This window comes from Brienomyrus brachyistius, chromosome 2 (assembly GCF_023856365.1).
Source record: "Brienomyrus brachyistius isolate T26 chromosome 2, BBRACH_0.4, whole genome shotgun sequence".
NCBI classification, from domain to species: Eukaryota; Metazoa; Chordata; class Actinopteri; order Osteoglossiformes; family Mormyridae; genus Brienomyrus; species Brienomyrus brachyistius.
In genome coordinates, this window is record NC_064534.1 from 5,069,150 (window position 1) to 5,086,011 (window position 16,862).

The 16,862-nt window shown below is 49.1% G+C and overlaps 1 protein-coding gene across 1 annotated transcript in view; it reads right to left on the bottom strand.

The window, feature by feature from the left end:
* The window catches only part of niban2b (niban apoptosis regulator 2b), a 36,216-nt gene that overhangs the window by 16,740 nt on the left and 2,614 nt on the right, over positions 1-16,862 (bottom strand). Inside the window, exons 2-5 of the mRNA XM_048982625.1 lie at positions 6,818-6,948; positions 5,691-5,819; positions 5,396-5,501; positions 4,313-4,480 (exon numbers count right to left, since the gene is read on the bottom strand). Of these exons, the coding sequence (XP_048838582.1) occupies positions 4,313-4,480; positions 5,396-5,501; positions 5,691-5,819; positions 6,818-6,948 (534 nt within the window). The remainder of the gene's footprint in view (positions 1-4,312; positions 4,481-5,395; positions 5,502-5,690; positions 5,820-6,817; positions 6,949-16,862) is intronic.

A 16,862-nucleotide genomic window follows, 5' to 3' on the forward strand; every position in this document is an offset into this window, starting at 1 on the left:
ACCTTCCACGTTCTCCACGTGTCAACATGCCTCAACCGCCGGCCGTTTAGATGCCTCCGATGACAGGAGCCCGCTGGCTACTGGCCCCGCCGTCACAGACATCTAGTGACGAAGCAAAACACTACGAGGCTGACACAGAGACCCCCTTGATGAGGTATGCAAATAGAGGTAGGAGGTCAAGTTGGGTTACGGAAAAGGCAAAAACGAGGTGAGTGTTAGAGACGCGGGGGCCGACTCTCTGAAGAGCCCCAAGGCTGAATCACACAACAGACTCCATTTCCTGATGACCTCATCCAGGATGTCGACCAGAACAGAATAGAAGAGAGGACACGTCTGTACTTTTGGCCTGACTCCAAAATAAGCCTCTCAGCTATAAATACTCAGAAATTTTGAAACAATTAGACCTGATAAAGACCAACCTGATTAAGGGAAGGCCCATTCCAAGCAACTGTAAACCCCCAGCCTCTAAGTCCCTGAGTATGGTTATTTGTACTCAGGTAATTATGCGAGGAAAAAAAAAAAAAACAACAGCAGGATTTAAAAGCACCGGGAGGTTATTTGGTCACAAATCCAAAAATGACCTTTACCCTTCCAGAAAAAAATAAAACAAAACTAAGACAAAGAGCCTTCTGAGCTTTTGCCAAAACCCCATTCTTGTGGTGCACAGTGACAGTGACAATGGAGGTTTAGTGTCTCGTGTGGCGGGGTCAGGCACGTACTTCTGTGGTTCAGGTCATCAGTGCGCTGCACTATAGGTGCAGCTATGATTTGCATGTATTAAAAACCACTGGAATTGCATTTTATAAGCGACTGCAAGAGGAGAGTAAAAGAAGAAGATAATATGCTGTTAGATATTTAGGGGAGAGACTTCTGAGTCACGGAACCTCATCCTCGGCATCGTGCACAAGCACGGACTCGCAGACCGCTTGTAATCCTCCGCGAAAAAACATTTGGCTGTTTGGCTGGGTGCTGTGAAAATTCCGCTCTTCTGGTGAAGCTCTTGGGAACACACCCTCTCTAAGCCTCCACCTTGCGCAGGTAGAGTGGAAAAAGGAGGCGTGATCACTACCACGTCCCAGACGCCTCTGCTCCAGCCCTCATCCATTTTCACAAAACACAGCTTGAAATGCCGGACTATGAAATTTACGAATGGTGTCAGTCTGAAAGGTCACAGTCCTTCTCTCCACATAGCCCATGACAGTCCTGCCATTGCCCGTTTGCTGTCAGTCTGAAAGGTCACAGTCCTCCTCTCCACATAGCCCATGACAGTCCTGCCATTGCCCGTTTGCTGTCAGTCTGAAAGGTCACAGTCCTTCTCTCCACATAGCCCATGACAGTCCTGCCATTGCCCGTTTGCTGTCAGTCTGAAAGGTCACAGTCCTCCTCTCCACATAGCCCATGACAGTCCTGCCATTGCCCGTTTGCTGTCAGTCTGAAAGGTCACAGTCCTTCTCTCCACATAGCCCATGACAGTCCTGCCATTGCCCGTTTGCTGTCAGTCTGAAAGGTCACAGTCCTCCTCTCCACATAGCCCATGACAGTCCTGCCATTGCCCGTTTGCTGTCAGTCTAAAAGGTCACAGTCCTCCTCTCCACATAGCCCATGACAGTCCTGCCATTGCCCGTTTATCCCCTCTGCCCTCCACTGCTACCTATATTCTGAATGGACTTGTGCAACAGCCATTTTGCACTATATTACTGATAGTGGTACATCGTTTTGCACAATTTTCTTATTTATTCTTCATTACCTTAATGTTTATTTTGTTAATGTTTTCCTTTATGTATTTGTCTTTTTACTTACGTTATCCTTTTTTGTATTTATTTCCACTTCATCATTGATTGTATTACTTTCATTTGTATGGGACAAAGAAATTTCCTCTCACAGGGATCAATTAGGTCCTGCCTTCTCTTATCATAAAACTATCTGGCTGAAAAGCTACCGCCAGAGATGCCAGCGGCAAAACAGAGAGGCTGTTGAACCACGACGTTCCCGTTCCCAGGAATCGACCAGGACCGACTGTTTACCTTGCCGGTTGCTATGCTGACAGCCCAGACAATGGCCAATTGGGCCCCGCCCACTTACTCTTGCAAATCCACCAGTTGACTACCTCGCTCGGCATGTGGTCTTGACTGCATCAACTGCATTCTCTCCACACTCAAGCACCTTTACATCATGAGACATTAAATTAGTTCTGTGCTAGTGCACACTAGTTACGCTGAGATTAACACACATCAGCTGGCACGTACAGGAGGCAGTGACTGACAATCAGCATCGTTACTTAATTTCTGAGTAAAATGTGTGACTGTGCTCGTCTGAAGAATTAAAATCCTGGCTAGCAGCTGATCCTGCGACTTCTCGCCTGCTGTTTTCTGGGGGGAAGCCCTGAACTATATCTAAGTCAAAGAAAATTTCAATCACACAAATGTTTACTCTGAACCCACACAGACATTATCAGTACCTGGGGGAAAGGCATCACATCTACATAGGAGTCAGTGGCAGAGATGGACTGGAGCCAAGTATCATGACAAGAAGACAACTAACAGCTGCAAATATAGTCTTCCCCGTGAATGGAGGACGCCATAATAGCACTCTGTTGCCATGGGAATTGTGGGTAATGTGGTCTGGAGGAGCCGTCTGACTGAGCGAGAATTCCGCCGTTGCCGTGCCTACAGTGCAGCATGCGGTTACGGGGGGTAAGGAGGAGCGACGCCCCGTGGGTCTGCTCATCCTCAGGCAGACGCAGAGCGGTTAGGGTCAACAAACAGGATACGGGGGCACTAGTGAGGACGGAAGATTTAACATGGAGAAGATCCAATGGGAACAAAGGATGTGATTAAAAACATCCATCCATCCATTTTCCAAATCGCTTATCCTACTGGGTCGCGGGGAATCCGGAGCCTATCCTGGAAGCAATGGGTACGAGGCAGGGAATAACCCAGGATGGGGGGCCAGCCCATCGCAGGGCACACTCACACACCATTTACTCTGATTAGATACATGGGACAAGCGCCATACATGGGACGGCTAGTGAAGGCCGTTAGAAAATGCACCCACTTTAGGTAGAGAGAGAAATGGCAGATTTTCTATATCTTATACGGTGACAAAGTTTCCCTGTGGGAAAAACCATAGCAGTGACTTGCATGCATTGTGTCTGCAAAGTGCAAGCATGTCATTTAGACTGAACATGTGCTTTATAGGTGACACAGTGTGTTTACTGCGATCGCATGCCTACCGATCCCGAGGCTGCCCAGCTCCCTGGGTGCCGACTAAGACCAACCCTGAGGACGCTCTCGTCATTCCGGCGGAGCGGACGCACGTTTGCACACGAGTGCTGGCGGGCCAGCTGTTCCGGCACGTGGTTAAGAGAGCCATCGAACTAAGAGAGCGATCTGAATGTTCCAGAAACACGGGGACGCAGTGCCGTCTGAAGTTCCGGTCCAGTGGCCCGAAGGTATAGCTGGTGGCTTTCTGGTAAAGGAAGCTGGATTTGGGTTTGTAGACAGGTGCAGGTTGCTGAGCCTATGTGCTGTACCACTCACAGCTAGCCGGGATTAGACCAGCCATGTTAATATCTATGTGGGTCTAATTCAAGGCATGACAGGCAAAAATGCTAAACTGACTAAAATCAAACGGCAATTATGGGAAGACTTAATTTATACTGGCTCAGGAATCATTGATGTTTTGAAATGTTTGTAATGAAATGTAAACTTAAAAGTAGAAATGAACCGAAATGTTTTCTGCTACCAGCTTCTGGGCAAACTGCCTGTTTCGGATACCTGACATGCCTTCCCATTTCTGACGAAACTGCATGTTTACATCTCATGTTGCCTTCTGTTCCTCCGGGCCCTTCGTGAGCCCTGTCTCTCCCACAGCGAGGAATCTTTGAGAAATTTCTTCTAAAATGCACGAGGCTGCATCCCAAGTGCCTAGGGCAAACCGAAATGCATCGACTACAAGTGGTCATGTGGTCTGCACCATCCCTTTAATCAGAGATGCCCCTTTAAGTAGCCCAGTTAAGAAATCATCAGCTGATTTGTGCTGTTGACTTGCTGACAACCAGTAATAACCTTCGAATGAGGTCAATGACCAACAGTACTCTGTGGTCGTCTAGACTGCTTCTCCCATTGGTCATGAGCCACGAGACGTCCTTTCTGTTTGATTTGTATCTAAATACTTTAAATGTGAGTTTTTTGTCATAACGACATAGCTATTCAGAGAAAACAGCAAATCACCTCAGTGCCACCACTAGGCTGCCGGCATCGGCCTGAAAGTGCTTGAGTGGGGAGGGCGCTGGAGACGGGGTGGGGCTCACCATTGTTGCAGTGCCGGACGCAGTCCTGAAAGACGGCCAGCCACTTCTGCTGCTCCTTCTCTGTGGTGACGCAGAAGTACTGGTGTCGGGCGTACGGGTGCCACAGGAGGATGGGGAACTGTGTGGCACACTTCAGGCCCGGCGAGCTGCCTGGTTTGGGCTTCACGCCTGGAAAAGTGACGCCGGAGGCCAAGACGTGTTCATACACATGGACAGAAGGGACATGCTCACACACTCATGCAGAGGGACACATATGAGGTGTCCACGCTCACGGGGACGGAGGAGGGAACACGTTCACGCACACGGGGACGGAGGAGGGGCGCGTCCACGCACACGGGGACGGAGGAGGGAACACGTTCACGCACACAGGGACGGAGGAGGGGCGCGTCCACGCTCACGGGGACGGAGGAGGGAACACGTTCACGCACACGGGGACGGAGGAGGTGCGCGTCCACGCTCACGGGGACGGAGGAGGGGCGCGTCCACGCTCACGGGGACGGAGGAGGGAACACGTTCACGCACACGGGGACGGAGGAGGGGCGCGTCCACGCTCACGGGGACGGAGGAGGGAACACGTTCACGCTCACGGGGACAGAGGAGGGGCGCGTCCACGCTCACGGGGACAGAGGAGGGGCGCGTCCACGCTCACGGGGACAGAGGAGGGGCGCGTCCACGCTCACGGGGACAGAGGAGGGGCGCGTCCACGCTCACGGGGACAGAGGAGGGGCGCGTCCACGCTCACGGGGACAGAGGAGGGAACACGTTCACGCTCACAGTGATAGAGGCACACAGGCACAAGTCACACAAAAGATCCTACACCCATTTATCCAGAACTGACTCACAGGACACTTTACCTTCCCACATGACTCACTCACCCTCCCAGCATGCAGTTCATTAATTCCCCCCCCCCCCCCCCCGCATGGAAGAACTGGCTGGTTTGTAGGTTGCACAACAGCATGATGAATAAACCCTGAGAAGCAGCTACCTCCGCAATCCATCCCCCCCAGCATTCCTGCTCCTTCCCTCACTCCCAACCTCCCGGTGACACCCTGCCCCTCCCCCCCACTGCTGCCCCCAGCTCACCAGGCAGTGTGGTCTCCAGCAGCTCCAGGTACTTCTCCACCGAGCTGAGCACACGGTACCCAGCACAGTTGATGGTCCCCTTGGGGTGGAGCCCCCGTTCGTGAGCCTTAAGGGTGCGAGAAGGCGGCAACCGAAATGGAGTCAGCAGCTAGAACAAATATTTGGCGTACAGGCACCTGGACGAAGGACTCCAGCTATGATTAATGAAAAGGACATTTTATAGCAGCTCTCCCTACCAGAGCCTGTACAGTGAGCGCAGCTAACAGAAGCGTTATAAAAGTGTGCTTTCATTCACCAGTTTATTTTCGTAGTAGTTGACGACATGGGAGTCTGGGATGAAGAAGAACCGATTGCGCCATTTCTTGTTCTCCTCCAGGTACTGGAACAAATTGCCGGAGAATATGGACTTGTCCTCCAGGGGGGCCTGTGTGAACGGCAACAAGAGTGACGGTCAGCGGCTGCCGGTGGAGGTGCTCGCCTTCCATCGCCGGCCGACAAGCAGCTTCCTCAGTGTGACTGAGAGCTATAGCATGAGGTCAGTTCTTGCAGGCGGAAAGTCCTTCAAAGGTGGCTAGTGTCGCCGGAAAGTGAAATAAGCAGAGCGACCTGACCTGGCCTGCACCAGCAGCTTCTCATGAAAAGTGTGACCAAGTTCATTAGACACAGCTGGTCTGGACTTCCCATACTTCCTGTGTTTGGACACCACGTAGTCCAACAACACTCCTGGGAACATGGTGGGTTGAAACATCTACTCGTCTCTCAAAAGTACACCAGCCCTCAGCACGTAGAGATTAAAACTGCACTGACTGAAATGGTGAGACACCCACTGGGTCGGTATCGACGCCTGTTCCCCTCCACAAACCGCTCCCTGACCTGCCATCGTACAACCGTGTGGAACCAGTACAACTTAACGTTTACCGTCACATGCAAAACACACCCTGGTGCCAAAGGTGGGCATTCCGTCTGCCCACAATGGTACCCTGTACTTTCAGTTGGAGATCAGTAGGTAGAACCTCAAACCAAACTTCCAGGGTTAGTGGTTGAAATCCCACCTCTTCTCTGTGTATGGTGCTGTATGTCTTTACATTAATTAGCCTTTACTCACTGTCTTACTTTATCTTCTTAGACATTAGATAACATTCTATGTCACTATATATTTAAAACAAGTTAAAATTTGTAGATTGTTTAAACTAACTCAAAACAAGTTAGTGTTTCTGGAATGGTTATCCTCTCCTTCGACCCCTGTGCATGCTGGGAAAAGCTCCAAGCTTACCGTGACTGTGTATTAGATGAGCGGTTGTGGCAAACGGATGCATATTTGTAAGGCAGATGGGATAGCTGAGCACAGTGTTCGTAGCTATAACTGACTCCATAACAAAGAGATCAGAGATTGGCTGAGCCGGATTAGGCTCCGCCTCTTACCTTGCGCTGTAGAAGCTGAGACTGGGGCCCCCCGTTGGCCTCAAGGTCAAAGCGCATCTTGTTAAAAAGGGCAACTGGGTACTGGCGTTCGTACAGCTGGGTGAACTCTGCCATCACCTTCCCTGTCCGTGCTGGGAGGGGAGAGGAGGGGAGACACAGATCAGAAGAGAAGTGCAAGCGAGACCGTGGGGCAGAGCGAGGCTCTGTGGGTTAGAACTCACGCCCAGAAGGTCATGGGGTTTCCCATGCTCAGTAGAGTGATGTCACTGCAAGCCCCCTAACTCTCAACTACTCCCGATACCATGTGACCCCGTCTCTTAATAATGCACCTGCTGAAGGCTTCTGAAGTGGAAATGCTCAGACCTGCTATACTGCCTGATGCTGTCAGCCACATAGCCAGGCCTCTGCTCATAGTGTCAAGTTCTGCATCGAAATAACAAAGAAAAAGGAAATGGCCTCACTCTACCAGTGTGACTAACTGGGCCATTTTGATTCTGCTACAACATTGACTCTGCAGACTGGGGACTCTGCTCATTAGCTTAGCAGGTTAATGGTCATGCCTGGTAAATTGTGTGGATTTGGTCACATTTATTACACATGCTTGGGAAACAATGTGTGGATTATGTTTTTATGTAATGAAATGTGTTATTGTCTGCATTTTGTTGGACATGGGGGACAGGAGGTTTGACCGACAGACAGACAGACACTTTATTAATCCCAAAGAAAATAACAGGTTTAATTAATAAACACTCAATATTAAGGTGACTGAATAGTAAAGTGTTGGTTTAAATTGGCCTCAAGACAATGAGGTAAAAGGGCAGGAACACTTCCAAAGAAATGGACTGGCCTCGTTATTATAAGCTCTAAGCCTGCAGAAGGTGTGACCTGGTGCCTGGTAGGATTCCACATGCCTGCTCACCCAAAATCAGCGATCCAGTGAAACAACCCGGTCCAGCGCATTTGTTTTGTTACTGAGCCCTCCTGTCTCTCCAATGCAGTGCCATAAACATGCTGTGGCTGTGCAGAAAACAGGCTCTGGCAGAAGGGGGCGGGGGAGGTGGAAACCAAAAGATCTGAGATGAAGAGCCGACTCGCTAATACTAAACATCTGGGATTTTCCAAAATAGTAAGGGGGGGGGGAGAACGCTGCACTCCACTGCTCCACTGTCTCCATTTCTCCACCCCCTCCAGAACACAGTTAATAGTCCCATCCAATCAAAGCCCAGTAAAGTATAGAACACTGCAAAGTGTATCCTATAATTCCCAGCCTGGATATAGTACACGCTCCCTACTTCCCAGCCTGGATATAGTGCACGCTCCCTACTTCCCAGCCTGGATATAGTGCACGCTCCCTACTTCCCAGCCTGGATATAGTGCACGCTCCCTACTTCCCAGCCTGGATATAGTGCACGCTCCCTACTTCCCAGCCTGGATATAGTGCACGCTCCCTACTTCCCAGCCTGGATATAGTGCACGCTCCCTACTTCCCAGCCTGGATATAGTGCACGCTCCCTACTTCTCAGCCTGGATATAGTGCACGCTCCCTACTTCCCAGCCTGGATATAGTGCACGCTCCCTACTTCCCAGCCTGGATATAGTGCACGCTCCCTACTTCCCAGCCTGGATATAGTGCACGCTCCCTACTTCCCAGCCTGGATATAGTGCACGCTCCCTACTTCCCAGCCTGGATATAGTGCACGCTCCCTACTTCCCAGCCTGGATATAGTGCACGCTCCCTACTTCTCAGCCTGGATATAGTGCACGCTCCCTACTTCCCAGCCTGGATATAGTGCACGCTCCCTACTTCCCAGCCTGGATATAGTGCACGCTCCCTACTTCCCAGCCTGGATATAGTGCACGCTCCCTACTTCCCAGCCTGGATATAGTGCACGCTCCCTACTTCCCAGCCTGGATATAGTGAACGCTCCCTACTTCCCAGCCTGGATATAGTGAACGCTCCCTACTTCCCAGCCTGGATATAGTGCACGCTCCCTACTTCTCAGCCTGGATATAGTGCACGCTCCCTACTTCCCAGCCTGGATATAGTGCACGCTCCCTACTTCCCAGCCTGGATATAGTGCACGCTCCCTACTTCCCAGCCTGGATATAGTGCACGCTCCCTACTTCCCAGCCTGGATATAGTGAACGCTCCCTACTTCCCAGCCTGGATATAGTGCACGCTCCCTACTTCTCAGCCTGGATATAGTGCACGCTCCCTACTTCTCAGCCTGGATATAGTGCACGCTCCCTACTTCCCAGCCTGGATATAGTGCACGCTCCCTACTTCCCAGCCTGGATATAGTGCACGTTCCCTACTTCCCAGCCTGGATATAGTGCACGCTCCCTACTTCCCAGCCTGGATATAGTGCACGCTCCCTACTTCCCAGCCTGGATATAGTGCACGCTCCCTACTTCCCAGCCTGGATATAGTGCACGTTCCCTACTTCCCAGCCTGGATATAGTGCACGCTCCCGTCTTGCTCTCCATAGGCAGGGGGCCACAGTGCAGGGTCAGCCAGCATGCAGCGCCCCTGGAGCAGAGGGTTAAGGGCCTCGCTCCGGGGCCCACGCGACAGTCTCCGCCTGCTGAGCCACTTACTGCCCCCTAAAGGTCCTCAGTCACACAGTCTTAAGAAAAGAGAATAGAACTGAGGAAGAATTTGGGTTATAACCTCATACCCAGCAGTAAAAAAGGGGCTCTCTGACCCTCACATATCTCTCCTCTGCAGACTGACAGGGGCCCTGCTATTGAATTCTATGACAGAGCCGAAGATGCCGGACCGATGAGGCATTATTCTTCGCCTATTCTTCAGAGAGAGCTAACAGCAGGAGTAATCAGGACCGGACATTGCACTGGGAAGGAGCTGGCGTTCCTCTGTATACACAGTGACTCAAGATATCTTAAACAAACATCCGAAAGGCAGAGAAGGCGCAGGAACCGAGAGGGTTCACCAGCTCTCTCAGGGCCCACAGGCACGTCAACCATGCACTAACGTGATAACGCCATGGGTGAATAGCATGGGGAGGGTGGGGGGGGACGAGACACGGTGGGGGCCTTTTGTGGAATGTGTTCGGCAAACAGGGCCTGGGGCAAAAGCGAAAGTCGTGAGAACCGCTAGCAGAACAAAAGCTGGAAGCCCTGGTTCTGATGTTCTGATCTCCAGCACTGAAATGCAGGGGAGCAGGACTCTACTATAAATAACCCAACTATTCTTAATAAGGCGTCGAGGAAGCCCGAGAGGGGATGGGAAGGGTCAGGAAGACGCTAAAGTAGGGGCAGGCTTGGGATTGGTGAAAAAATGGTGACATCAGCAGTACGGGAGCGAGTGAGAGAAAGAACTTCAGGGAAGAAGCAGCTGTGAGTCACACTCACTGCTTCATGTGATCTGACTGCTGACCCAGGAGGCACCAATCTGCCCACCACTGTGACACTCACATCTCACCAACATAACCACCATCCGGGGATCTGACCTCCTGACAATGAGCAGTTTAGCAAGACTGTCTACAATAAAGTTCATTTCATACAGGAAGTTGACATAACGCAAGTCAACGCCGATATAATTTAGACCCCAGCTGTCAGAAGCACAGAGTTCCCGGTGTTATACAGTATGTTACCTTCTCTTCTGATGTTTCCCATCTATCCCAACAAGGTGCAACAATCAGGTAGCACTGTCTAGCAGCAAAACAGCCCTGTGCAGTTGATCTTTAATCCCTTCTAAACTAAAGGGCAATTCAACATACCTAAAGTCTAGTTTCTACTGCCATAAAAATGAAAATGCCATAATGTGGCGGTTTCTTTCAGTTGTGCCGTCTGTGTGGTGTTTTTGTGGTCTCCCTCTGTTTCTGGGGTCTCCCTGTGTTTCTGGGGCCTCCCTCTGTCACCTCACCTCATCATCCTTCCATTGAACTAACTTGTCATTCCTCAAACTCATCCAGCTCAATCTTATAATTCTTCTGCTTACCATGCAAATGCCCGCGAAGACAATGACTCTGGAATTCACCTGCCTCCTCTCAATTCTGCGATGGGCATCGATGGTTAAAAATAAAAGAAAAGACAGCAGCTCTAGTGAGCCCCTGTTCAGTCCACGGCCTCCACACCTTTCACATTCCTTTCTCCCTCTCCTTCCTCAGTTATCTTTACCATAACAGCGTCCTACACAACCTGCTCGCAGCCCACACTGTACGGCACCTTCGTGTTTTTCCGACCTTCTTAACTCTCTCCCTGCTTCCTAACTGCAGTTAGCTTTGCCAGTTAGCACTTCTCCATGTTCCTCGGCCCACCCTACAAGCCCTGAAGATCCCCTTGACTCAGCTACCATCACAGTAAATCCCAGCTACACTGGGGGACGAGGCAGTGCTGCTAATACCCCGTACAGAACTAACTCCTTGGGGAACTGCTGGCCCCACATGCTTTAACCTCCCCTCTGCTTGGGAAGTGAAACAACTCGGCCCAAATGCTGTGGCATGTGTGGTTTTCAGCCTCGCAAGACATGTGCATCAAGCCTCTTCAAGCACCCCCCTTCACTGGCTGTTGAAAGCAGCTTAAAAGTAGTTAGAAACCCTGGCTCTGACTTGGCTTGAGACCACAATACCATAGGAATGCACCTCAGCCAGTGGACACCAGCCAGACCAAGGCAGGCAGAAGCTACTGGACACGTAGCACTTCTAACATCGCTACTGCTGCTGACCACAGGCCATCGATGGTGGCATGAGCTTCCAAACAATTGCCTTGGACTTTTTGTTCAGACAGCAAAACACTTGTCTCTCCTTTCGCCAGTCAAAAATATCCTGAAGATGCTAAAAAATGATGCGATTCCAATGGCTAAGCTGTGCTCCCCATCCATGAGGGTCAGGCTTTCACGTCCTCTATTTGTTTATTTCATTCAAGGCAGCCTGTCGACAATCAAGGCTGCACATGGAACCCTCAAAATACCCACAGATGGCCCTCAAACATGGGGAAGATCCACTCCATTGGTGTCAGTGGCTAAGATAAGAAGATAGAAGATAGAAGGCATGTGACTCAGGACTGTACTTCAGCTCCAAAACCCAACTATCCATGTAGCTGATGGTACCTTAAGAATGCAGCTCTGAAATAATGCAAAAAAGGTTAAATGTGGGATTTGCTGATCCAAAGTCTGAAAGCAACAACCGGCTTGGGACCTTGAGATACAAATGATGACAGCTTACTTCACTCAAGCCTGTGACCAGTCCTAAATTGTGATAAGTGTTCCATGCGTCACAGAGGTGTGAGTCAAACGACTTTGGTGATGCCAGGTCAGCAGTGTGAAGGAGCATGGAGAAGGACAAGATGGCGAGGGATCACGAGTCACCTGAGACATGGAGGTGCAGCAGCTGCAGCAGCCAGTGACAGGAACTGTAAGTAGCATGTGTCTGACTCACCAATTAGTCGGCAGAAGGGAGAGCCGGCATTTAGGCAGAGTGCAGAATGCGGAGGGAAGCGGAGAGAGAGAATGCACACCCAAAGGGTGGGTGCTGTCACGTTAATTTGTCGGAAGAAGCAGAAAAGCTATTTCCACCCAAACAGACGTTGGGCAGAAGAATTCCCTCTGATCTACCAAAAAAAAAAAAATTAATTAACAAAGTTCTTTGTTAGGTTTGTTAGGTTCTCTTACAGGTTGGGAACTTTGTGTGTGTGTGTGTGTGTGTGTGTGTGTGTGTGTGTGTGTGTGTGGTTGATTCTCGCAGGAAGGCAGTATTTCAATACTCTGCTCAGTCCTGGCTGACAGTGGGAGGGAGAGCGAGAATCAGGATCAGGATCAGGATCAGAAAAACTGTTTTGATCCTCGAAGGTAAATTACTCAAGAGCTCTAAAGGTGCCACTTCTCTTTGAAGGTACACAACGTTGAGGGGAAAAACTAATCTCTTGCTTGATTCCAGGGTAGGTGTTGTCACTACGGTAGTGTGGGTAAATTGAACAGGGGCATATTAATGCACAGTCTATAGCATATAAACAACAGGGCTTCACTGAATCTTGTGAAAAATGGAATAGCAACACTTTTCAAATCTGGCCCCCAGCACCAACCCGACTCGGCGAGCTTCTTCGACCGGCGGAATACGGACGTTACATTGTTTTCATTTACTCATTCATACTTGCTGTAAAGAGTGATGCTCTCTGTTATGTTGCTTCCTCAGTTTGTGGTCTCAAAACTATATGCTTGTTATCAACAGTAAACAACTGCAGTCATAGAGCCAAGCAAAACTAAACAAAATAATCATATTTTGCCCCCCCCTGGGATTCATGAGACAATTGGGAAAAGATTAAAACTGACACAATCTGCTTGACTCGACAACAGACGACATGACTGCTCAGCCTGAGACCCTGGTAACTTACATTATGCAAACAGCATGCCCCATAATGTCTTTAGGGTGGAGCTCTCAGTGTCAGGAATATCAGCCTGACCCACACTTTTGCAATTAAAATTTTGTTCTTACTATGAACATTACGTAAACATTTTAAGGCAGTCAATGTCTCTGATCATCATATGTTACACTATGTTCCAACTGCCAAACACAAAGAAAATGTCCAAGTTTTGAACCTTGGCAATAGATAAAAAAAAGACCACAACAATCCTGCAGCTAATGCTGCCTGGACCCCTAAGTAAAATCACAGCAACACAACTAAGATTTGCATTTAGTTCAGGAAAGCGGCCCCATTCTGTAAAAATACTACACCCGTGATTTGGTTCGAGTACGGCCTGGCTGTGCATGAGCAGCTGAAACTCGTCTGTGAGAGCATGCCCAGACAGCGGCCCGAGCTGCTAACCAGCAGGAGCGGGGGGGGGGGGGGGGGGGGGGCAAACACACTCGATGCAGGAACGAGGAAATACTCAGCTCTGCTGCCTGTATGACAAATGAGAAGCAAAAGCCCGCAGCATGAGCGGAGTACAGCATGCTGTGAAGGAGGATGGGGAAAGACGCTCCAGTGAACCTCCTGGACAGTCAGGTCAAAGGTCATTTGGCACTGGAAGAAAAAAAGCAGTGCCCTGCCTTATACTTATAACATGGAGACTTCTTTTGTGGGACGTAGGAAGCTCGGGATAAGAGGGCACCTCATCCAGGCGGGGGCAAACCCTGCTAGACCGGTGCCTGGGAGTTTAATTTACGCAAGTGCTTTGTGTTCCCACAGACAGGAATACGTTTCTCTCGGTTCAAGCAAGAGCCCAGCAAGACAATGCTATTCAGCAGAACCTCATGACATGACACACATTTCTCACGTATAACAGAATGTGTGACCTGAAAGGATGTGATTAGTGAAATGAAAACAGGCCACTCAAAATGTCTTGGAGAACATTCTTTCATGAGGCTAGATAATGTGAATGTCAGCGATTTCTGTGCGTTTACCATCATCATAAAAGTACGTGTCCGTGCGTGTGTGTGAGAGAGAGACTGCCAGATCAGCTGTGTTTTCCTACTGCCGACTGACGGCTGCCTTGTTTTGATGCCGATCCAGCTTGCTTGACTGCAGTTCTGCTGTCCTGGCTTCCTGTCTTAATTGTTCTGGGCGCCTCACTGGTGCTGACTGGGGGCAGAGGAAGTGACACGCAAGTCAAGCTGGAAGTGACTGGGGTCCCAGCTGATTGGTCTCAATCCCCAAAGATGGAGGTGCTGGGTGGGGGATCATTGATGTTTTCCTTAGAGTCCATTCATGTCATTTATACAGCAACATCTCAGCCTGTGTTTTTGAACCATTATATCAGTTCATGGCTAAAATACGTTTATAATAATCAAACGATCCATCCATTTAAATAAACGGTGGCAGTGAATAGCTTCATAAACAATGCTTTTGTTTTTCTCCTACCCGATTTGACTTACCAGGCTTACCACGAGCACATAAAATTGCTCAATGTCCATATTAATGTCCACAAGCTCTTGGTTAACAGCTGCACACAATGGCCACACTACCCTAACACACATTTATAATGACAGTAACAGCACTACCTTCCTTTTAAGATTAATTTTTATGGTTTTCTGAAAGTATATTTAAAAGATTTATTTAAAGCATGCTGTCTGCATTTCTGTGTGGAGAGTTTTGCTGTATTCTGTCGGTCACTGATCTCTAAGGCCTGCATACAGTGGTGAAGCCCTCCAAGAGTCTAAAGAGGGCCAGCCTGACCAAGTAAGGGACGTCCAGGGACTACTGAACGGTGGTGGGGTCTCACACACGCTGGCTGTATCCCAGAGCACCGGGCTACACATCCAGAAAAAGGTTTGGTTCAGCTGGCAAAACTTCTGCGTTCCAAGGGAGCGCAGGGAATTCCTGAACACCTGAAGAACCTTAACACTGAGTCACGAACCAGAAACATCAGCACTCATAAAGAACTTGTGCCTTCTGCATATTAACACTTTTGATGTGAACATTGCCAGAAGGTGAGAGCTCCACCAGGAGAAGCAAAGAACAATGAATTACTTAACGTGCACATCCTGCTTCAAGCACTTCGGGGGTCTTTCCATTATACCTTTGGCAGCCGAGTGCATAAACTCATGTTATTGTCCATCTGATTAAATTCAGGCAATCTGAAGTTCAGGCAATGCAGGACTGAAAACGGCAGTATCTGTATTAGTTCCACTAGTGTGAAAAGCAAACAGATTAAGTCCAACAAATCATAATAAGCGTGAAATTTCTACCTTGACAAACAACTTCACAGTCTTGCTTTTCAGAGTTCATAAGGATGAGCCTGATTTTCTTTACAAACCGTAAATACTGTAATAAGCAAGCATGATAAAAATGCTGCACAAACAAGGGAAGTTTCCACAAGACACATAAATAACATATTTCATGTTCCCGTTTTGCCACTGGCACTGGTTTTCATAGCTGAAAACAGTTGAACTACATAAGGAAACAGAAATCAGTTGATTGAGACTCGTGACGAATGTGGAAAGGAATTGCGTTACAAGGACCTCGCTTATCAGATGCAAACTGGATAGGTTCTTAGCAGCAAAGACGGCCACCTTGCATTCTGCCAACTGCCACTATGTGGATGACACTGGACTTGCTTCTTCTCCCCTGAGCGTGCTGGCACCTGCCAGAGCATGTGCACTATGAAGTGGGGGTGGAAAGTTAAGCTTGCAGAGAGGACCCCCCCGCGTTTTTGCCTTGCACCACATGGGCCCCAAAACACCCCACCCCAGGTTCTGCCGAGCAAACTTTGCACATATGGAATTTCCTGTATCCCAGCCTGCATTTCTTGCTTTGTAGCCACCCCTGCTGTGAAAGACCCCAACCTTAACACCGAGTCACACACCAGAAACATCAGCACTCATAACGAACTTGTGTTTATCTGCAAAAGGCACTTCTGTTGTGATCCCAACCAAACCCTCCTGTTCGCAGACTGCGAGTATCTGGTCTTTTTGTGCAGCTGTGAGTTCTGCTCTGGTACAGTATGGATCACACCCAGTTCCTCTCCAAATACATACACATAATCCAGTGGAGTGTATCATCTACATCTGTTGTATTAGTACAAACAAACCGATAGAAAAATCACCAGTAATCAAACTTCTTCTTGTGATCTCATCCGGAGGCTAACAGGAAGTTACGAGGCTCGATTGTCTGCCATGGACAGAAGCCAAACTCAGGGAATCCCAGAACTTTTTCCGGAGTTAAATTGAATCTGGCTCTTTTCCCACAAGGAATCTGCAGAAGAGCAAAGAGCAACTTCACTGCTGACCAAGACAGAAGGGCCCTGAGAAGTCGGTTACCGGAATCTCAGATGCTTCCTAAAGTGTGGGGTTGAGTTCCAAATGCTGGTTTTACAATTATTGCTTCAACGTATGTATTATATCTGACACTGGACCAAAATAACGACTCCTTTTCCAGCAATAAAAGGCAAGTGAGACTAAGGACGCATTCTCCGACAGGAAAGAAGAAGATGCTCTGAAATCGATGACACGCCATTAATGCAGCTGCTAGGAAACTGCAATTGGGAAAAAGACGGGGTTTGATTCGACTTTAAAGCTCCGACGATGTCTGTGTTTCAGATGGTCTTATTGAACGATGTCCATAGGTGTGGCAACTAGATGTGGTTACA